Here is a 25,153-nt window from a genome sequence, read left to right on the forward strand (position 1 = left end):
ATAATATCGATATTTAAATCAGTAAATCATCGCAATAGTCTCGAGTAATCTAGAAGGCGATTACCGTGATCGTGTCATTTGATAACTACGCCCATCAATAAAATTTTCGTATGTGAATCCGAATTTATTCAAACTCGAAGGTTTAGTGTTGAGAATTTCAAGTGAGAAAAATTATTTCATGTCCTAAAACAAAATGAGATTTATATAATGCAGAGCATCATGAAAGTGTTGTTTTCATTTCGTTGTTCTAATATCAATCTACTTAATTATTAATTTTAATTTTTTCAAAATTTTGTTATAACCTTTAAGGATGAAAAATGTAATAAATATTATCAACATTTAATATGTAAATATATAGAGAATAATTAGTATGTTTGTTATTACTTAGCAATTTATTTATTTATTTATTTATATTTAACTTCATTTCAATAAGAAAGTATTACCATAACGACGTTGACTCTTCAATTCAATAAGAAAGTATTATACCATAACGACGTTGACTCTTCAATTCAATAAGAAAGTATTATACCATAACGACATTGACTCTTCAATTCAATAAGAAAGTATTTATACCATAACGACATTGACTCTTCAATTCAATAAGAAAGTAAGTTTCTATATTACCATGATGGCTTTGACCAATATTTGAATATTGAAGCAAAACTTCCAGGATAAGTATCCTTTTCTTTCGATCCAATTTTTCTACCTAATCCATATGAGATTTTTTCGGTTAATTTATATGTCATATCATTAACCTTATTAAATTCAGCAAGTACTCTTTTCGATGATGGATTTCCTCCATTTCTAGGTAAATAAAATGGTACCATGAGGTTAAAAGCTTTAATCGACTTTTTCATAACTGGATCCTTTTTTTTTGAAAACAGTGATTCAAATAAAATAGATGATAGTTCATTCAAAAACATTTGTATGGCTATATCTGTCGGGGTTTGTCCAAATGAATTTTCGTGAAATAAGGAACCAAACTTCTCATCATCTTCAACTGTAATCGTAGATTCTAATTCAATCAATTTTTTTGAAATATACCAAAGACCTTCTCTAAGAGATAAATGAAGATATCGATTGTTCTCAAAATCATGAGTGAATAAATTCGCAGTAGAGACATGTTGTAAAAGATATTCAGTTAGTTTGATGTTGGAATTTAGAATCGAGATTGATATTGGTGTATGGTTGAATGATTTACTACGTTTTTTCAACATTCCCTGATAAATTTCTGGTTGCAACAACTCATGCAATAAACTCATTAATTCATCATTGTTTTTATTTCTATAATAAAAAAGTTAATACTTTTAAATAATTAACTAAAAAAAATAAAATAAATATAAAGTTATGAATATTTATACGTACGCAGCATAATGAGCTAGAGACCAACCATTATTATCCGCTATTTCGGGATTTGCTCCAACTTCTAATAATGTTCTAACGCAGTTATTGTGACCAAAGTAAGCAGCCAAAAGTAAAGCAGTGACTTTATTGCGATCGGTTCTCATATCTAGGATTTCTTCAATTGTTAATTGTTGTTCCTTATTGTCTCCTGCTTGTTCATTAATTTCTTTCTCTTTATATAATTTAACTAGTTCCTCAATTGCATAGTGTTTATTTCCATCTACAGCCCAATGAAATGGTGTTTCATTATTTCTAAATAATTCGTAAGTAAATAATTTTCTTCCAACATTTTGAATATCTTCAATTGTATTCAAAATCGTTACTCTTAAATCTTTGGAGTTGTTATTAATGTATTTTTGTGCAAACTTTTTCAATGCCTTTATTGGCCTCTCAGAGAAAAAGTATCGCATACTTGTTATATTTCCATAATACGCAGCGTAAAATATGTAAGAGGGTTTTACAGATTTATTAGAAAAATCAGAATTATGATGAATTATCCAAGATCTTTTCATAGAACCATTCACATCTAAACCTTGATAGTATCTTAATGAAAAATAAAAATAAATTAAATTATCATTCTATTTATGTATAAGATTACAAAATAAAAATTTACTTTGGTATCTTGATCAAAGGAGTGTCTTCTTCAGGATCTTTAATGTCAAAGATAAAAAAATCATTTCCCCCTGCAGCATATCTATAAAATAAAGGAAAATAAAATATCGTTCTATACTTTTTTAAATTTATAAAATTTAATTAGACTTACTCAATAAGCAAATCCATCATATCCACATATCCAAGATAAATAGAATCCATCATCGGATTTCTTTTATCCATGCTGTTCTCTCCTTGAATTAAATATGTAACTAATCCTCCAGCCTTTTCAAGATTGTTGTCTAAATAATTTCAATCGAAATAAATGATTTGTTTAAATATTGTCTTTAAAAATTTAACAATCTCAACAATCTCACCTTCAACATATTGATATTTTTCAGCCCAATCCAAAATTTTTTTTACCATTTCTAAATCATTTTTTAAAACAGCTACTTCAAATCCACTTGAGTAATATTTATTTTCACTTATGTTGTGTTCTTCCAAGAATTTTTTAGGGACAATTTTTATATTCATAAAACATTTCTTATATTGAAGAAATTGAAATACTGAATAATTAGCTGTGGGCTTAATATTAGAGAGTTTGAATTTATCGTTTTCATCTTCAAATACATTCATTGAGGCTGATTGTGAAGATTCTTGGTATGTGTAATTCAAACCATCATCTATTTATCAATTTAAAGATAAGATATTATTTTTCCTTTATTTTAAAAGAAAGATTCATTTTACAATATAAATTACCTACCAATAATATCGTAATTGTTAATAGCATTAATAGCATTAATACTTTCATTCACTTCATCCTCTTCTAAATCAATCTTTTTCTTAGGTACATATTGACTAGAAACAATATCTAAAATTTTAACTGCCAATTCATTATGACCACGTAGACAAGCCAACATAAATGGTGTCATGTTAAATTTATCATGAACGGCAAAAACTAAAATTTGTGCCATTTTTTCAACTTTGCTAATGTCATTAACATAAATAGCTTGAAATAATTCCATATATTCTTGAACTAGTTTTTCTGGTACAACTTTTTCACAATATACATTATCATCATCAAGATAAGTGAATTTCATTATAAGTTTATCAAAATTTATTGGCTCAGAAAAAATGTTTTCAGGTAATGGTAATTCTAGAGTTGATTCTTCATTATATGGTTCTGGTTGTATAGATTCTTGATATGTTTTATAAATTTCATCAATTTCTTCCTGCTGCTTGTTTATAGCTTGTTGTAAAAGAATTTCTTCCTTAAGGTAACGTTCTTTTTCTTCAGATCCTAACACTTCAGCCTTTTCTTCCATTAATATCTTGATAGCATTTAACTGTTCTTGATATCCTTTCATTAATTTTTTTGGTATTTTTAAATTATTTTTCAAGTCAACTTCTTTTGAATTTTTAGCGCCATGATTAATAAAATGTTCTAAACATTCCTCGTTATAGTTTAATTTACTAATTTCTAGTTCAATTAATTTTGTGTATTTTTCTTTGAGTTCATTTATATCTTTGCTATTACAAGGCTTTTGAGATGAATGTGGAGGACATATTGTTGGATACATCTTATGATAGAAATCATAAAAATCTTTAATAGTATGCTGACTAAGTGCATATTCTCTATAAGATCCTTTTACATCCTCTTTTTCTTTTTTAATTAATTCCTTTAAATACTGCATAATTTTTGTTACTTTTATTTCTTTTGGAGTTTGCTTCTTTCCTTCATTTAAATGTTTTAAATTTTCTTTATAACTTTTAATATTGGCTTTATTATCATCTATTAATTTTTCAATTTTATCTCTAGCGTAGTTTTTATGATAAGTAGCATTGACATCTGCTCCAGCCTCAATTAAAGTACGATATAAATTATTTTGCAATGCATCAAATATGGGCTGCTTTATGCCCTCAAATAATTTATTTGCTGTAGAATACTTATTTTTAGGTAATTTACGATTATAATATTCTTGAACGTCCTTTAATGTAATATTTGTCTATTTAAAGATGATTGAATTAAAAAAAATTTTTCAATTAAATGAACAAAAAAAAAAGTAATGAATAATTGATTAGTTACTTACTCTTGCACCGTACTTAATTAATAATTCGATGATTTCTAAATGATTATTATCAATAGCTAGACATAGTGGGGATTTAAGAGAACTATTCAATGAATTAATTATTTTTGATGATATTGGATCCATATCAAGTAACAATTTAACAAATTGTATTTTTCCAGTTTGAACAGCAAAATGTAAAATGTTATTAAATGAGTAACCGATCTAATAAAAAAATATTAAATAAATTTAAATTTTTTTTTTAAAAAAAAAAATAAGAAATAAACAAAAATCAATTTTTAAAAAAAAATTTAAAATTTACTTGAGAAGCTGAAGCACCATTTTCCAGTAAAATTGAAGCAATTGCTAACCCAGATTCCTGATCTTGAATTAATAAACATAAATTTAATGGATAGCAAGGTTCATATCTTAAAAATTTGCAATTCTTATCCTGTAATTTAATTAATCTTCGAACGTTTGCTCCGGCTTTAACCAATTGTCTTACTATTTCTACATTTCCAAATAATATGGCATAGTCTAAAGGAGCTAGCGGATGATCCCAAGATTCGGCATTTATATCTACTATGTCGTCATCTTGTTCATTCTCATTTTCTGGGTCTAAAATTGGATCGCCCTTGGATACCATTGATGATTCTTGCGTTTCATCAACCATTTCCAATGAATCATCAATTATCATTACATTATCATTAGTTTCCTGTTGTTCTTCAATTTGCATTTGATTATTTTCCAATTCTCTATTTTCTTTTTCTTGCGCTTCTTTCTTATTTTCATCACTTTTTTGTAATAATAATCTTAAAATATCTAAAAATCCATACTGTGAAGCCAAATGAACGACAGTTCTACCATCTGGCATTCTTGCAATGATTCTAGCACCATGTTGTAATAAAATTTTAACTATCTCAGTATGACCTCCCAAAACAGCCAACTGTAATGGAGTCCTTCCAAGATAATCTCTTGCTTCGACATCAATCTTGATCTGGGAGTCCTCATTAACATTTGGTAAGGAATTCTGCTTTAAGAGATTCTCAACGACATCCACGTCGCCTCTTGCACAAGCATTACACAGATCTTCTCTAACATTAGTAATATAAGCTTGTGCTGCCCAATCATCATCGGTTAATGGATGAAAGCTTCCAATAGTTTGCCTTCCTGGATCATCCTTTATAAATTCCATTTTACCTCTTACAAATGTTTTATCTTCTTCAATTTGAGTAGCAACTTCTTCTGAAGTACTAGGAACGGGACAATAACCACAACCATCATTAAAAATTTGTTCCATCGTTCCAAAGAAGCATGGATGTCTATGTAGAACTCTCTCTTTGTTTTTTTCATACCACTTTGAATTCAATACCATATCCTAAAATTAATGGAAAAAAAGAATATTTGTTAAATTCAAAGATAAAAAAAAAGATAAAATAAATTTATACCGTACATACCTTTGTATAAAGTAATTTCATAATTCTTTTCGCGTCATATTTAGGACCATATGGTAAAGTTACCGTTTCATAATCATTATTTTCAAATTTATTTAATTTCATATTGCTACGTCTTCTCGGTCTCCTTGATACATATTTACCAGAATTTGGATGTTTTGGACGACAATTGCGTTCACGTTTTTTTTCTATATATTCAAATCTTTCATAAGGCGTGTTTAGACGTTCTAGTACAAGTAAACGAGCGAGACCATTAAGTTTTTCAAAACTTTTTTCATATATTGTAGGGTCAATTCTGGAGCGATCTAATGATGGAACTTTGATCTATTTTTTGTAAATATAATAATTAAGTATTTATTGTAAATATATTTTAATATATAATTGCCCGGAGCGAAGCGAAGGACTATATATGCCTACGCATTATGAAAAATTATCGATCACGTGAGTTTATCTGTCCTCACGTGACGTCATCGAAATCGCAAATCTGAGTTTTATCGCTCCGGACTTACAACGGTTTCCGGTTCCTAGTAACATAAATATTTAATTACAGACCTCAAAACCTCTTTCTGCATATTTTACCAATCTCATCTCATATGATGGAGACCTTCTAGTCAAGTCAACAGTGTTACATTGTTTAATGATTGCTTGATGAGCTCTTGGTAAAGCCCAGACATTTTTACCATCGAACCTGTATAACAAAAATCCTGGATTTGTTAGAAAATAGGGTTATTATTTTATTAAGAAATGTATCTGAATAAACATTACCCAACGCAACAACAATCAACATCAAAGCCAGTAAGAATTTCTGAAGGAGAGTTATATAATCGAAGTATAATCTAATTAATTAAAGAAAAAGTTTTTTATATCTAAATAAGTAAATTTTCACAATTATTACAAGATATTATTTTAGATCATTTTGATAACATACTTGAATGTGACGATAAGGATATTGACTTAAAATTGTCACACAATGTTTACTTCGAAAACATGCAACTGCCCAAGGAATAGAATTACAAACAGCTTCGTAAATCTCTATCATCTTTTGCTTAGCTGCTTCCTCGTCCAGTCCATAAATGAAAAGATCGATATCAGAGTCTCGATAGGAAATATCATGATACCAATCACGAGTTTTACGTGGGCTAACACCATATTTTTGGGGAATTGGAAGAAGGCATGACAATACTGCGCCACCTATTCAAAATTTAATTAAGAAAAGGGGATCGAATTTTTTTTTTGCTTATAATTTAATGAATAATTTGAGTAATCTCAATACCTGCTGCAAATACATTTGACCAATCCAAGCCAGAGAGACTCGCTAAATTTATTGATATAAAAAAAAGATATATGTTTTAGTAAAAAATTTTCAAATCAATTTTGCGAATACCGAGATCAAATTTTTTTTTCTTAACATACATTCAGTGAAGAGATTCCAATTCTTTTGGAATGTTTCAATCCCACCAAGACAAATAGCAGGATCACCTTGATCTAATATTTCCTCTTCAGGCAAAGGCATAACATACATTCCATCTTCATCATCTTCATCATTATCAGTTTCATTATCAAAGTACCTATTTTTGACTTCCCAAATATCTTGATTTTCGTATACGTTAATCAAATTCAAATACGGTTGACGCAATAATGATAATTGGGGAGGATCAATATCATTAGGTTGCTGAGCAAATAATCGACGATAAACTGATTCTTCAATCAGAGATGTTTTGACGCCATTCACATCATTTTTTCGAAATGAGGATAAATATTTTGCTACATTTGGTTCATTTGCATATGTCGATGACATTGATGTTGTTGAAAACAATCTTACTAACGGTAACCTAGATAAGGATTGCATGGTGGAGTAGACTTTTTTTTTAAAAAAAAAGAAAAAAAAGGAGTCAATATTAATAATTTATACACCAAATCAACCTATCAGATGATACCGAATTACCGATCGACAAAGGCCCCTTAATATTTATTGATTTAAGTAAAAATAAAAAATATGATTTATAGATGAAAAGTGTAATACTAATAATTTTAATTTTAACGTGAACTTAATATATTTCTTTAACTAATAATTTTTTTTAAAAATAAAAAGATTTTAGATTCATATAATGTCCAAGTTTTCGATTCACCATTATCACATTATGAGTATATATTATTAATACGAGCGATATTTCTTTTAAAAATAATTTTACGTTTGGATTTCATACCAAGCAATAAAATTGTGAGGTTAAATACTGTCCTCGAATATGACAATGAATTCAAGAAGTGATAATAAAGTAAGAAGGTTAGCGGGTTTTGTCTTTTTTGAAAGGAACAACAGACAAAGCAGATGAATCAGAATCTGCGGGATTATTACAATTATATTTAAGAAGCTATAGTAACATTTAAACCTCAATTCTGGTTGGTCATAAAAATGTTCCTGATTAGTTATCTTAGGGAAATGGAAAAAGTAACGAATATTATTATATTAAATCTCAAATCGATTATTTCGTATCGGTCATAATACATTTTTTCTAGTTTACAAAATAACAGTCGAAAGATGAGTTTTATGAAACTTTTTTTTTTGCAGAATATCGATATTCAACGAAAAAAAAAATATTAGAATTTGACCGGTATTTTTGTCTTATTTGATAAATAGTTAATATGGAATATAACAAAAAGAATTTTAAATTCAATGATTTTTGAATTAAATTAATTAAATTCATATTGTTAAACCTTAAACGTAATATTAGAACAAAAATAAACCAACATCTAACATTTCGTGTAATTAATTATAAATACCGTACCCTATAATACAAAATAACTATTACAAAATTCGAGGTATTTTGAGTGGATGCTCTTAGGGTGAAAAAGTCCGTTACAATCCTGTCAAAGTTCTAGGACTTATTGGTCCTAACACATAGACCGATATATATTACGTAATATTTTAGGACGTGGGCAAAGATTTTATATACTATGTGAGGGGTGGGTTAAAACTTATATGAAAATAAAACATTTTGACGATAAATAAATTTACTATTGGTCAGCTGAACAATAAATATTACATTCCTATTATAAAGTATAATTTGGGACTGCGGTATAACAGGTGATTTCTATTAAATCAACTAGATTTCTTGTGGCTTTGTTGCATTATAATATAAATATAGAAAATTCCTGCGGTTAATCACCAATTGGCGCAAATCACATTGTAATTTATAATGTCAGAAACCGGATTATTTAATCCGTTAATTCTAGAATTTTTGGAATTAATGGAAATTCTATTTACGTAAAGTCTTCATATCACGTTAATAATTTAATATATATAAGAAATATCGAAACCTAAAAGAAGTAAGTTAAATTATATGGTTTTGTTTATTTATTTATAAATGAATACTACGAAAAATTAATAATATAATTGTTTTAATGCTGGGATGAAATAAAAGAAATTCTAAAGGATAAAATCTAATGTTATATATAAAATTGTGATATAGTATAATAAGAGATATATATATATATGAATCACGAAAGTCACCGAATAGAGATTTCATTATTGGGATCGAGTTTGTGGGTTGTTTATTGAGGACCAATTATCCAGAATTTGCCGAAGAATATCTGAATTAGTATTATTAGAAATTGTGCCAATATTATATTTTACCTCATGACAATTAAAATTGCCATAATTAATGCAAGGAAAGACATTATTAGACCGAGGCAAATCTTTGTTAACATATTGTGGAGGTGAAGTGTTATTGGACGTGGGCGTGAATTGAAAACCAAAAGGAGCATTATCTGAAGAGTTAAATGGTTGATTATTAGGAATACTATCACTATTGTTAGGAATGCCATTGGACGTGGGTTGTGAAGGGGAAATTGTAGTGTTATTTTGCTGGAAATTTGAGCCATGAATGCTTGGATGTGCGGAAAAATTATTATCATCAATCACGGATAAGTTATTATTACTGTCGTAAGAAGAACTATAGTTATTATTATTTGTTGAAGAATGTCCCTGGATATCACTGGGTTGTGATATATTATCGGTATAATTAAATTCATTATTGTTGCCACTAAGATTACTATTTTGTAAAGGGTTGGTATTATTCATAACTTAATATGAACGAAGTAAATTTCTTTTGAAGCTGGAAATTTATAATAAAAGGAAATATATGAGATGATGAACGAAGTATGTTTCTCTTGAAGCTGAAAATTTATAATAATTGAGTGGAATTCTAATTTGGTCCATGTATAGATTGTACAGTATATTTATAATATGTTACAAATAGGACAAAACTGCTTTTATTTTTTAACTCCGGAGTGTAACATTTAAACAATAAGATAACAAAGCCATTTTTACTATACCGGATAATGATTATTAACCAATCGGCTACTGCCGCAGTCAGGCAAACGCCTTGCATGTGTGTGTATCCTATAAGAAACCTTGTTATTTTAACCAAAATTGGTATTAAATGACGATAATATCGGAAAAAAAAATCCCGTACAGAACAAAAGCTTTTATAGCCAAAATATTGAAAGCATTTTACATGATGAATGGAGGATTTTCTTGGTTACAAAACCCGGAAATAATCTGAAACTAAAAAATGGAGAAATCCAAAATGAAACAAAAATAACAAATGAAAGGATTATTAAATGATAGAATGAAAAATAAAAGGACAAAAGAAACCCAAAAACAAAAATATAGTTCCCCGAGAATCGACTTAAAACCGAAAAAAATGAATATATAAAATAACGTGCATCAATCATTATACCGAATTTAATTTCTCAAAAGTATGCGAAACATATGAAGAGTTAAACCAAAAAATCAACAATATTCTTTATTTGACATTTATCATAAATATATATATATATATATCGAATTCATTGTATATACAAAAATTAGTTAAGATTATACGATCATTTAAATTGATTTTCTGAAAAATTTTATTATCGCGGTTTTCAAAATGATGTACGTAATTAAATTTGAATAAAAAAGAAAGAAACCGGACGAAATATGGACAAAAAGCGGATGAAAACCGGGCGAATATTGGTATTCGAATATACAATCACAAAATAAACTGCGTACACCATTTTGAAAACGGTGATAATATAGTCGTTTGTAATTGATATGATTGCTATTTTTGATAACGTTTAAATTTTATATTTTGTTACAATAATTATCTAATATTAAGAAAAATATTACTGTAGTAATAGTTTAATGACCCGACGATAATTATTATTACCTCTAGCGGTAAAATAATAAAGGAATTTAATATTCCATACCATTAGCCTAATATAGAAATAAATTATAAATGATTATAAATTATATCAGTACAGCATATAAAATTACAAATATTAACAACGTTGCCACGTGTTCATCATTTATCTTTTATCGTGTTACAACTGTTACATGCCCCTGTTTTGCAACACGCAAAATTAGTATAAATACCCAAGATCTTCTCACGTTTATCAAATTTATCAAATTTCTTTTTATCGAGATCAGAAAAAAAAATAAAAGAAAATAATAATAATAATTGAAAATACCGTAAAAGGTTTATTTAGAAATTTTCATGTTGATTTAGACGTAACTTGTGTTAAATTGATGCGCTTCTTTATCATGGTATTATCGGAACAAGTTTTCGTTGAATTTTGTAAAATTATTCAGATTGCTTATCTAGTCATCTTCTAATGATGTTACTCCATCTAGTGTCAAGAGAATATGACAAGAAAAATCATAATCACATAATTTAATAGATAAGCTGATGATGCTTGTATTGGTAGTTGATTCCGTGGTTAATTGTCAGAATATAATGGAATAGTTTAAATTTCAACTTCGTTTTACTTTTTCTTTGAAGTCCATATAACAAATAAGATAAAGATTTACGTTACGGAACCTATTCTTTTATTGGGTAAGACGTTTTTCCAACGTTAAATAATCTGTTTATTGATTAATTATTTTTTTTATACGTAGCTGATGAAAGAAATGATGCATTTATTTGATGATAACATACTTCAACTGAACTCATTACTTGTGTCATTGTGAATTAGAATGGAATCTTATGTTGATAAAACGAGAACCGGTGAAATTTGGTAATTATCTCAAAGGAGAAAATTTAGGATTTTACGCTAAAGACCCTATTGTTTATTGAAGTAAGACGCTTTTTCAACGCTAAATGATTATTTGAAGTTGTTTACTAATTAAGGATATTTGTTGTACATATAGATTCTTTGATGATAATGTACTTTAGTCGAACTCAATCACACAAACCTACCTTTTTATTAGTGCACTGCAAATTATGATGTTATGCTATCTTTGTATTCAATGAATCTTAGATTTGGATAGCATTTGGTAAGTTTTGCTTATACAAATATTTTTATAGCATTGCATTATAATATAATACTAACATAATTTTTAATAATCATCATATGAACTTTAGGTAACTGATTAATGAAGGTTAAAAGTGGCGAAGACTCGGCAGCCAGTTTTAAAGAATTCTAATATTTTCATTCAACCCATTAATTAAACTTTGGAATATAATTAGAATTATCATTTTTTGATAGATGATTGATTATAGGGATAATATTTAATTTATTAATTGTAATTTTTTTAAAACGGCACACAATATACGTTCTTTACTTTGATGATGTGAGATTACATTCAAAAAATATTATTCTACATTGCTTGTATAATTCTTAGTGACTTGCGTGAAGAGGATGAATTTAACAAATTGGAAATTGTGGTTGTGCAACAATAAAGCTCTAGTTATAACACAATATCATTACATTTGCGATTCGATCATACTTTGATTGACGATTTTCTCGTTGATAAATATTGTAAGCAATTTTTCGTTTATTTTTTTTTTAATTTTTTTTTTTTTTAAGTTGAACTAGGAGCTATAGATCATGTTGAATTATATTACCCTTGAACGTTTTTACTGTGTGATAACAAAGAGATGTTCCCAATACGTGATTGAGAAAACTGAAAAGAGAGATTGTTTTGAATGGATTAAAATTGAAATTTCTATGAATAAAATTATTAAAGAAACCCAATTCTAAAATTTTGAATTACATTACAAGTTTACAGCCGAGATTTTTTTCCAAATTTTTAATTTCGATATTGTAAAAGCGTTATGCGATTTGTGATGATAGCATATGAGTGAAAAGGATTTTCAAATTAAAGATAATATCTATAGTTTTTGAATTTATATTACCGTATTACGAATTTACAAATTTAATAGTGAATATTAAAATTTCCAGTTTTCGATTAGGCCATAGGTATGTATCAAAGAAAATATATTTAAAAAAAAAATTTAAAGTGAAAGCGTGTGACAAAATATTTACCGTAAAATTGTAGGTATCGTACGTCACGCATACGGCATACCTCGCTGTAAGTATACCTCCAAAGATTCGCATCGCATCTTGAGATTGATCGCACAAACGCATATAATACAGTTATTACATAAAGAATATATATGTTGTGCGTCAGATGACGATTTGTGTCAGATGCAGCTGACGTGCGTCACCTGAATCGTCATAGTAACTTTAAAATTTATTTCGAAAATTTAATGTTCAATTATAACATAATTATAGCAATTTTATATCACAAGTGACGCACGTCAACTGCGTCTGACGCACAAATTTATATCGCCGAAATCTACTCCGCTTTGTAGAACCCGCATAACTGAAAACTAATTTTTTAACCAAATGTTCGAATGACTTGGTTTATTTGTTACCCGAGTATTTACTGTAAATAAACAATTCCAACACTTCGGAACATTGAATCGATACAAGTATTAAATCAAATGAATAAAAAACATAAACTAAAATTGCATCTATAAAAAAAATAGATAAATAAATTTCAGCAAGATGTCTTCTCGGCAAGGCGGTATTTTGGAAAGTATTCCTTCGGTAAAATGAATTTCGGTAAAATGGTATTTCGATCAAGTGACTTTTTGTTAATACAACATTTCAATTCTATATAATGGACTTAGATAACTTAATTTTGATCGTTGGTACGCAATTACAAATTATTTTTTCTTTGATTCTTGATGATCAGTTGTTAATAACACTAAAATTAATGTGCTACCAATTGCTATGGTCAAGTCGTTCAAAGAATTTCCTTCAAACTTCCTCTGTTCGCTAATGATACACGATGATAGTGTTGCTTCATTGAAAGACTTTATATTTGTTTTAAATCTGCTTATTTTTTTATATTATTATTAAGAAATGAAGTTATTATAGTTAAAATCTTTTTTTACTTTAAGCTTATTTTATAATTTTCATCGACTCAACATATAAATAATAAATAATATATATATTGTGTAACACAATATTTAGGAAGCATTGCATAGGTTTATATTAGTACAGCATTTCGTAACATTGAATTTTTAAGGCTTAAATAACAAATAAACATTGAATCAATTTTAAATTTGTATATCGGAAAAATAAATTAATGATATGAAAGTTTACCTTTTATAGCATATAATTATTTTCGCCACGAGATCAGCGAATGTGATTATTGGTAAACCGCGATTTAATTGGTTGACTCGCAAAAAAGGTCAAAATATTGTGAATATTGCTGCCTCATTTTCACACTTCAACTTATTTACGATAAATGATTTAATTTAGAAATTTCATACAACAATGATTTCCTGATTTTTTGGTGGCTACGCTTTCTTGCCAAAAAAAATATATTTCATTGATGCACATCAAGGGCGTTGTCTTACAATCTGCATATTTATCGGATTTATTATTCCATACAATAATTTATTTATGCGATTCATTTGATAACTGAAGAAATTTCCGGCAAATGATCTTCACTTTTTAAGTTCAATTATTTTAAAGACGATTTTTATGATAAAATATTTCGTAAATTTTTTACAAACAATAATATAATTATCTTAATAATTAAGATTATTTAAAAAAAGAATTTGGTGTATTAAATTTTGAGTTCATTGTTATGTAAAAATTTCTCTGTTTTTTTTGTGTATTGCTAATAGCCGAACAAATTGGAGCGGTAGTACAATTTTCTTTTTTTATCTTATGGCGATAGTGTGGTGTCACTGTGGCATTATGATGCCATTATGACTGTAATCAATCTTATGAGCTTTAAGCCGAGCCTATAATTACCATAATTATCATTCATTATAAGACTTATTTTGGTCATATTAGATTTACTCCCTGTAAAAAATTTTTATCCTAATATTTTCATTATTTCTCTGTGTCTTCCGTAAAAATTCCGTGAAAATGATACATTATTACATTCATAGATATCCGTATTAGCGAGATGAAAATTTCCATGATTTAAGGCTATAAATTCCATGAAAATGATACATTCACGGAAAAAAATATGGAAAGATAAAACACGATCAAATTTTTACAGGGACTAATTACGTTTTCACTTAAAGCCCTTCGCTTGAAAACCAATCACATATACGAATATCTCTTTTCGCATTAAAAATTTAATAAAATAAATTATATTATATTATATTGTAGTAAGTGAAGTTCCCTTGTTATTTAAAAATATCAATGTTTTAAGAAAATAATAGGACCCAACGCAATATATTATTTCTGGTTACCTATTTCAGTATTGCTCGGGGCCCTAAAATAATTGTAAGTAAATTAGTGCTACATGTGCGAGTCTTATGCGTCTTTGTTAAAAAAAAAGGAAAAAATATTTTTTAATAATTTATTCTTTATTTATATAGAAAACGTTATGATAAGTTACATAGATTACAGATGAATAAAGACGTAGATAAAGATATAAAATAAATAAACAAAAAGTATCTAAAAATTCAATAATATCATCTGGAGGTCTTTATTTGTTGAAATTGAGCTCCAAAAATTACTGAATAGATAATTTATTGTTGGATCAAGTTCGTGAATTATTTGTTGATGAAGAATGATTCAAAATTTGTTGAAGACGATCTTGAATATTTGAATTATCTACTGGCATAATAATAATAAGATTTGCCTGAAAAGAATTAATATTAATGCCAAGTGAATTAAACAAAGGTAAAACATTAGACTGAGGATTTGATGTGGACGAGGGTTGTTGATAATTATGATGTGGAGTATTGCTCGAAGTGGCGTATTGTTGATGAGGAATATTACCGCTATTGTTAAAAATAGGATTGGATGTGGATTGCGAGGGAGGAATAGTAGTGTTGTTGTTGTTTGAAGCATTATAGGGCTGATAATTAGAATCAGGAATACGTGCGGAAAAATTATTATCGTTGTTGTTCATCGCGGTATTATTATTGTAAGTAGCATCATTGTAGTCAATATTTGTTGAAGCAGTTTGTGGTAAATTAGCGGGATAATTATTAAATCCAATATTATTATCACCAAGATTATTTTGTGAAGGATTAATATTATTCATGTTGTAAAATGTTAAATTTTCTTTCTAAGTAGAAAATATCCAGTGGCTTTTATAATGGCTAACACCTTAAGTAACGCAAAGTGTCCAATAACGCAAAGTGGCTAAAGTGGCTAATAAATATCCCTATTAGTAGTACAACTTTCTCAGTAATACCCGAAAAAGATCAATTTTTGGTAGATTTATCAATGAGAAAATGACTAATTCATTTGGCCATAGTAATCGATGTCGATCATGAAATGATCAGCGATTACTTATTTATTTGTTTTCCGTTGTCTTTAATAAAATTTTCACATAATAAATTCTTGAGTATAGTTTCTTATACTAAATTTCAATTTAATAGTGCACAAAATCTAGAAGGCCGATAGATAAAAAACCACATACTGTTAATAATAAAAAATTCTAATAATAAATTTTATAATTATTAAAGATAATTCCTCTAATTTTTTTTTCTATTTTTAGTTACAAATATAAAAATAATAATAAGTTTAATAAATAAATTACATGTAAATAGACACTATCTAGTGAACCCTCTATTTTAATTAATTACTCAGAATTGTACATAATAACAATACTAGAAATTTCAATATGTGATAACATAGATTCTAAAAAATATGAGTCTTTGTCCAAGTAGTATAATTAGAAGTGTGAAATTTTGAATATATATTTTTTGGAATCTGCCATCACGTATTAAAATCCAGTATATAGTATGTACAATTTTGAATAATTAACAAAAATAGAAGGTCCGCTGATATGCTATTGTCCAGTGTATTACACGGAGTAATAATTCAAAAATTTTCGCACGTGATTTTTAAGTCACTTACATGATCGACAACCATAAATAAAATTACAATTTATTTTTTATTGAGATAACACACACACAAAATATTGTATAAATATTTATAACAATATGCATACGAACTATGATCGCGTAAATTAAATTAATTAATCATGCATGCAGGTGTATGACACATCGACCGATTGACGCATACAATATTTTCTTAAAAAATATAATAAAAACAAAATAGACAAAGGAAACCAATATATTCTTTATTTCACATTCGCTAAAAATAATTAAGGTCTTACAAATACGGAAATTACAAGCATTAGTATTGACATTTACGATCATTTAAATTTGTTTTTTTTCATCGCTTGTTTTTAATATGAATACCCTGCCTCTTTTTTTTGATAATATCAAGTTATAAAATATCTCATCATTAGGTTTTTAATTTTGGTAAATAAATACACATTCCTTTCAAATATCAAAAAGAAATAGCAGATAGTTTTTTAAAACGAACACTAATTCGGGCGACACCACAAGCCAATATTCCTTATTTTTGTCGTGTTACAACTGTTACATCCCCTGTCTTGTCGTACAAAAAATGTATACCTAAATATCCGAGAATTTACACTTCTTCTTAAGATCAATAAGGAAATTAATGAATGAATGAATGAAAGTAAACATTGTATAATGCATTTCGTTAATGATCCCATTTCATGAAATCTGAATATCGGATAAATTTCCGTTAAACAAATTATCTTCTACTCATCTAATGCCAGAGGATTAAGAACATTAAAGAACATGTTAGAACAAATTATTATCAGATAATTTAATAAATCCAACTGATGATGATAGTATTGATAGTTGCTATTGTGGTTAATTCATCAGCATATAATGATGCAACGTACATTTCAATCACATGATCGTTTTACTTTATTTATCTTACTCTTAATTACTGATAAAAAATAAGCGAAAATCAATGTAGTTCTCCTAGCTAACCATAAAATAAATAAATAAATAAATAAATAAAAAAAATAAGCGAAAAATAAAATAATTATGTACCCTTCACTTTTAAAAATCGTTTGGTGAAACAGTAAGATTTTTTAGCGTAAAATCCATCCTCTTTGAAGATAATAGTACCGTTATTTTTAAAGACGCTAAATAATTATTTAAAGCTATTTTATTAATTAAGAATATATTTTATACATCTAGAATTCTAGATGATGATGAAAGAATTGCTACATTTATTTGATGATAATATATTTCATTCGAACTTTTTACTAGTATTACTGCAAATTAGAATGTTGCGCGATACTCATTCAATGAATTTATGATTTGGAGAAAATTTCATTGGTACGTATATTTTAATAACATTCCATTATATTAACATAATTTTAACATTCACGGCAGTAATAAATTCATATGAACTTTGAACTCGAAGCTACTGCAAATAATTCAAAATTTTAATTTAAGTGCCGCTAACGAAACATTGGAAAAGTGAAAGTCAAATCGTTATAATCATAATAAAAACTGAAAAAGGATTGAATGATACAAGAAATGAAGATTTTTTATACTGATTGAAGACTGTAAAGAGAAATAATGAGGCTTCTGATTGTTTTGAAGGGATTAAAATCGAAATTTTCTATGATTGAAATTATTTAAGGAACCCAATTTTAAAAATTTTGAATTACATTAAAATTTTTATAATCGAGATTTTTTTTAATTTCAGATGCTATAAAAGCGTTATGCGATTTGTGATGATAGAATATGAATGAAAGAATTTTCAATTAAAGATAATATTTATAGTTTTGAATTTATATTTATTATTACGAATTTAGTAGCGAATATTAAAATTTCCAGTTTTCGATTCAGTCATTAAAATATTTTACATTTTTGAAGGTCGAGAACTATTCTTCTCTACAATTAAACAAATCAATTTATGATAATTAATAATCATAGTTGTATGCAATGGATTTTTTTAATAATAATTTGAAGAAAATTTAAAAGTAATGCATATTTGTATCAAATTTTCTATCTTATATTTAAATTTGTTGATGTCGATCCCTGTCACGTTTAGAGTACCATGTATAAATAATTTTCAATTGTGTAACATTTCAATTGTGTAACCCTAATGTTATACTATAATCACGTGTAGCTTTAAACATGTGATCTCTTTGATGCTGCGGTTAATCTGCAAAATATCTGTCGGTTAAAATTAAATATTACTTTTCATAAAAAAATAAAATGAGAATCATGCATTTCGTTAAAATTTGATTGAACAAGTTATCTTATCAGATACATAAGATATTAAAAATTTTTAGTTCTTTCAGCTAATTTAATTAGTAAATAGTTTGTTTAAACTTTATACTCATACGAATACAATACATACGTAATAAAGTTAATTGAAGTTTAAGTTAAATAAAGAAATGAAAATTGAGTTAAATAAAAAAATATATAATTTACATGAAGATTCCACTTGCTCTATATCTCATAGTTCAGAACTAGCTTCGCTTACAAGTTTAATCATTTAGGATGAAGCCCCAATGACGAACCGATATGCATTTGAAGCTTTAGATCGAACTTTTGAGAGATATTATGAAGGCTTTGAATCCAAATTTAGAAGGAAAACCATTTGGAGGTAAGGTTGTATTATTTGGAGGTGACTTTCGGCAAATTCTTCCTGTTGCTGTAAAGGGAAGCCATCACCTTGAACGAATTTGAAATTGATACGTGAAGACATTGTTGATTATGTTTATGTCAATCTACTTTGTGTAAGCATGTAAATTTTATGAAACTAAAGATTAACATGCGTCTTTTTAATGCTACTACTAATAATTCTGATACTGCTGAGCAAGCTGAATTTGCTAAATGGTTACTTAAGGTCGTGTTCCTGCAATTTCTAAAACAGAAAGTGATATTATTATACTATCTGAAGATATTGTTTTATCATCTCAAGACCTAAATGACCTAATCAAATTTGCGTATCCTGATCTTTCAATGTATTCTGATCCCAAGTATTTTGTTGAACGTAGAATACTTGCTCCTACAAATGAATATGTTAACTCCATCAAAACTATTATTATGAATCAATTTCCTGCTGGAGAAGCATTTGAGTATCTCAGTGCAGATACAGTTGAGGAAGCAGATGATCAAACAAGAGTTTCTCTACTCTTTAACTGTTAGTGGTCTTCCACCTTATAAGTTAATATTGAAATTGGGAACTCCAATTATACTATTATGTAATCTTCAACCTAATGATGGTCTCTGTAATTGGACAAGATTAGTTTGCCGCACTTTTCAGAATCATGACATTGAAACTGAAATAATTACTAGAAATCATCCTGGAAACCAGAGTTTTCATTCCTCGCATTATGATGTCCCTTCAGAAACAGAACTACCTTTCATTTTCAAACGTCATAGCATTTGCAATGACCATAAATAAGTCTTACGGGTAAACATTAAACTGGGTTTATATCTTCCAACTCCTGTGTTTTCTCGTGGACAATTCTATGTTACCTGTTCAAGAGTGAAATCAAGAAAAAATTTGAAAACTCTTATTACTATACGGCATGGCAAAAATGTTACACATAATGTTATGTATCCTGAAACCTTTCAATAGAAACTTTTTAGATTATTTTATCATTCTATTATTTATTTGTTATTTGTTCGGATAGCTCATGTAAAATACAAGAAACTGTTTTAAAGACAAATTTAATTAAAATCTTACATGATTGCCACCTATTTTTAATTGTATTATGCTATTACAATATTAAACCCACGAACCCGGGGCAACGCCCGGGATATCGGCTAGTTATTTATTAAAATTCTTGCATTAAAAATAAAGTATTAATATTTTATATTGGAAAAAGATCTTGCTGAGAGTTAAAAAAGAATTTTTTTTTAAAAAAAAAATGATTGAGCGTTTCCTACCAATTGAAGATCATTAAAGAAAAAGTGGTTTTTAGGCGGTTTTAGCTCGCTTGTTGTTCATCAAAATAGGAAACTCTCTGAAACTTTCTAATATTCTTTTGATCAATCAGAATACTTATCAGTCTAATAATTGAATTGTTTGGGAACACCTTAAAAGTTAAAAGGCAATATCAAATTTATTTTAAAGATTTCTTGCATTAAAAGTAAAATAATTTTTCTATATATAAAAAAATCTTGCCAGGAACACATTTTTGTCAAAATAGGAAACTAATATTTTTTTGAACAATCAGATCACTTATCATATCACATGACAAGAAAATAATATAAAAGGGACAAAATTTAATCACATAAATTTGTTACTACTCTCTTTAAGTCTTCTTTTTTCTTTAGGTTTTAAATTTTCTGTTTTATATATACATAGTAATAGCGTCAGATGTCCGCTGGGTCACATGAAAATACCATAAATGGTTATGTTAATATGTAGATCATCACGCGTCAGTACATAAATCATCACATCCTATTGGCCAGTTGACATCTGACGCAAATTGACATCCTGAAGCGCAAATGTATCGTTCTTATACGATCAGGTGCTATGTTCTTATACGACGTATATGTCACATAATATAGGTCGTATAAGATAGTATGTCGTACACGTATAAGAAAGATACATTTGCTCCTGAGGCACAACATATATATATAATATTTTTTACATATTCAACGAAAATTTATAATAAAACTAGTTGGATCAATTCATATTTCAATAATATCATATATAATTAATACTAATGGACTAAGGAATTGGATGGTGGTCTTTTAACTGTTGGATGCTAATTACATCCACCTGTCACCATTACCTCTTTGAACAAGAAATTCACATTATCTCACATCCTATATTTTTTTATTTAATTAGAAAAAAGAAAAACAGAAAATTCAGACAAGAAAGGTGAAAGCTGAAACAAATATTTATGCAATATATATTACTAGCTAGTGATGTTGACTCGTATTTTTATTATTCACTTCATTTCATTTTGTTAATATTGCAGATGTAATCTAAATGAAAATATGACAAACTTATAGTTATATCCCCTGAAAGGCTAGACACAAATATTCCTTCTATTCCTTTTACCCTTGATTAGAAAAAAAAAATATTTTATTAGACAATATAAAAAATAATCAATCCTCATAATAATAAACAATGAAATACAAGATCACAATTTGTAGAAAATAGCAATATTGGCCTTTTACACAATACTTCATTATCAGGAAAGAGTACTATTAGACAGTATTTCTGAAAATGTTTCATAATGGATTATATATATATTAAATGGTATACAAACATGATGAAAGGATCTTTAAAAATTTCTGGATAATAGAAGTTGGTTAAAAGAAATAGTAAATATAAAAGTTCTACCTTTGTTCTTAACAATATCAGTAAATAATCTATGGTAATTATGCTCCATTCTTTTGGGATAAAGTAAAGCAACTTATGTCAAATAATGGCAAACTTAAGATACTTTTCCTCAATGCATACCATCCAGTATTTTTATATTAGCTGATTTAAACATATTTTTGGTTTAGATAATCTGCTTTTAAAACAGGGTGAGTTGTAACAGTTAATTTGTAGCAACTATATTCAGCATAGTATTACTCTGGGTAGTCCAATTTTCAATATTACTAAAGATATACAGGAAGCAATTTTTAATTTTATTAAAGGACTGTATTAATTTAACTTACTACAATTATAAATTCAATATCATAGATCTATTGGTGATGAAATAAAAGATGTTCTGGCATGTTAGGTAGGACCCAGAAATATATAAAAGGATCAGGTTTGAGTTTGCGTATTTTGAACTAAAAAAAAATTCATGAAAATCTTTCCTTTTTTAGATAATTTTTAATAATACCAGTCAGAATTTTATTTCCTATTATAGTACTAGCTGACTGACATTATCACAATTCCGGCCCTGAAAAAATGCGTACAGCTCATAGTAAAAAATTTTTTTCATCCCCCTGACCCCTATATATACTATCGAATAAATGTTGTATGCTTAGCCCGCTTGGCACAAATTTGCACAAACCTTTTTATAGGTAACAAATAAAAGAGATTTATTAAAAAGTTGTTTATTTCACAAAATTAACGCCTAAAAATTAAATGTTTACTGGTTAAAAAAAAAAAATCCAATCAATGTATTATTGGAATAAAGAATATAAATTAATTTTTTTTGCGATTTACACAAAAACCTAACTAACTAGCTTTTTTTATCATAAATTAAATTCAATCTAACGAGGAAAACTTTATAAAACGAACATGTTGAAAAAAATTATTACCAAAGAGGAAATGATGAATGACGAACTTACTTAATTTGTATTAAGTATTGTATTTAGAAATTTCTCTTTTTAGTTATAGGTGAAACATTCGACGTGTTAGTTGTGTTACATTTTAATTAATGATTGGCAAGTGTTGTGACATTTCAATGTCTTCTATCGCCGATCTTTAATGAAATTAGGATTATGACAAATTTTATTTCGATGTAAAGTAGAACATTATTTATTTCGATCAGCTACATAGTACGTACTAAAAAAAAAAACAAAAAAAAAGAAAACCTTCTTAATTCTATTATAATTAGACAACCTGGTCGATGTAGAAAATACCCGGCATCGGTCCCGTAACCCGATCTCCTTTACAGATCAAAGATGCAAATTCTATAAATCGTAATTCCACCTATTTCCATCGTATATGAATGAGTAAAACTAATAAGGAATAAGGATCAATAGAGTGTATGTAATCCTTACATAAACTCATTCTGCGATTTGTGTTGATAAAATATCCCTATAAAAAGAGTTTGTGCTAAATTTGTGCCAAATGGGTTAATCATACAATATTTGTTTAGAATTTGTTCGAATTTTATATTACAAATTTCGAATAAATGTTGCATGATTAGCCCGTTTTGCACAAATTTAGCACAAACCTTTTTTATCTTTTTATATTTCAGAATGAATCGAAAAGGTATTTAAACCCTGAATTTTTCTCAAGTTTGAACTTTGTAGAATTTGCAATATCAAATCTACCATATGAAAACTTTTCTTTTAAAAATATAAAAATGTGCGAATGTGAATCTTATTCGCGAATTGTCACTACTAGGTAAGTTAATATATATTATTTTATTATTTACAAATAATATTTTTAATAAAAATCAATCAACCTCAAAAAATTAGGCCACATTTGTTTCAATAATACGTAATCTTGAAACAATAACTTTATAATCGACCGGGTGCAATTCACACATCACATTCTATTTCGTATTTCGTACACATTCGCTTATCGTATTTTCGTTTCGTAGTTTCGGATACGTGCACGTATTCCGAAATTAATTTATGTTTGAAAAGCCACTCATTATCCACTCATTATGCTTAAGCTTACTAAACAATTATGAACTTTTATTATTATTATATATTACCTATAAAAATCAATTCATTATTTTATTTTTTTCGTATCATGTTTTTATCGCACAAATTTTTTAAATAAAATAATATTATATAAATATATTAATAACTTGATATAAGTCCAATTTATATATAATGAACATATATATTATAATTAACATTTTATCGATGGTTACATAATTTTTATAAGAAAAAAGTACAGGTATGGCAAGATTTTGTACAACATGATGAGCGCAAACCAGCTCAAGTAACTTTTTTTATATTTAAGCCAACTTTCCTAATTTTTTTTTAATTTCTGACAAGTTTTATTTGTATATTAATTTGAGTAACGTAACTTTCTATAAAACAATGTATTAAAAAGGAAACATTTAAGCTAATATATTAGCCGCTAGTTCATTGTTTACGTTTATACTTTACTTTAATTTTGTTATGACATTGTTTAATAGGGCTTTATGGAAAATTCTAGAACAAATCTCTTTATATTATACTGTAATTTCTGGAATTTTTTTTTTTATTTAAATAATATATAGTAAATAAATCAATAATTTCCTGGTGCATCATCATAATGATACATTTCATATATGCATCAATAGAATTCCGTGAGTCCGTGACGGATATACGACAATAAGAACATCTCTTTCAATTAAATTAATTTTTAATAAAAAAAAATCTCCAAATCAAATATAGGCGTTCTTTGTTTAATATTTGAAGAATTACAAGATGATGAAAGGCTTTTTGTTCATCTCTATCAGTTAATAAAACTTTTCCTAAATATTTATTCCGATTCTACGGAAAACCCCTTGGAAATTTTTAAAAGAAAAATCATCATATTTATCAGATGAATCAAAAAGCAACTTGAATCAAAATTGTTCATTGTAAATTTTTTATCAGAGGCCTTTGTTTAATTATGTTAATTTTGTAAACATTTAAATTTAATCAAAATCATACACGTATGTAAAAAAAAAATTACAAAGAAAATGAATACACTAAAAAATTGCATGTTTATTATTGTAAAAAGGAGTTTACATTGTACGCGCGTCAGTAGAAGTGGCTTTACTTTGCGATTTTTGCAAGTTTGGTAAATACTAAAATTACTAAAACTTACTTGTATCATAAAATTCATAACACATGCAGA

The 25,153-nt window shown here is 27.4% G+C and overlaps 4 protein-coding genes across 4 annotated transcripts; 1 reads left to right on the top strand and 3 right to left on the bottom strand.

The window, feature by feature from the left end:
* Positions 1–620: 620 nt before the first annotated feature.
* OCT59_014762 (uncharacterized protein) lies at positions 621–7,364 on the bottom strand (the record flags this gene model as incomplete). The annotated part of the gene is made up of 14 exons (XM_025309717.1): positions 621–1,284; positions 1,366–1,947; positions 2,018–2,098; positions 2,168–2,297; positions 2,373–2,678; positions 2,759–4,001; positions 4,086–4,286; positions 4,384–5,439; positions 5,519–5,839; positions 6,068–6,203; positions 6,281–6,351; positions 6,444–6,706; positions 6,789–6,830; positions 6,929–7,364. 14 exons carry the CDS (start codon positions 7,362–7,364, stop codon positions 621–623), a joined length of 5,532 nt encoding a protein of 1,843 aa, XP_025189989.1.
* A 1,480-nt stretch (positions 7,365–8,844) lies between these two features.
* Positions 8,845–9,615, bottom strand: OCT59_014763 (uncharacterized protein). Its single transcript, XM_025312210.2, has one exon. It carries the CDS (start codon positions 9,594–9,596, stop codon positions 9,042–9,044), a length of 555 nt encoding a protein of 184 aa, XP_025189988.1. The 5' UTR covers positions 9,597–9,615; the 3' UTR covers positions 8,845–9,041.
* Positions 9,616–15,137: 5,522 nt separating this feature from the next.
* Positions 15,138–15,890, bottom strand: OCT59_014764 (uncharacterized protein). The gene has a single exon (XM_025323692.2). The coding sequence runs from the start codon at positions 15,864–15,866 to the stop codon at positions 15,357–15,359; it is 510 nt and encodes a 169-aa protein (XP_025189987.1). The 5' UTR covers positions 15,867–15,890; the 3' UTR covers positions 15,138–15,356.
* A 3,349-nt stretch (positions 15,891–19,239) lies between these two features.
* On the top strand, positions 19,240–19,827 carry OCT59_014765 (uncharacterized protein; the record flags this gene model as incomplete). Its single annotated transcript, XM_066150222.1, has 2 exons — positions 19,240–19,282; positions 19,526–19,827. 2 exons carry the CDS (start codon positions 19,240–19,242, stop codon positions 19,825–19,827), a joined length of 345 nt encoding a protein of 114 aa, XP_066002409.1.
* Positions 19,828–25,153: the final 5,326 nt, after the last annotated feature.

Source organism: Rhizophagus irregularis, chromosome 22 (genome assembly GCF_026210795.1).
Source record: "Rhizophagus irregularis chromosome 22, complete sequence".
Classification (NCBI taxonomy): domain Eukaryota; kingdom Fungi; phylum Glomeromycota; class Glomeromycetes; order Glomerales; family Glomeraceae; genus Rhizophagus; species Rhizophagus irregularis.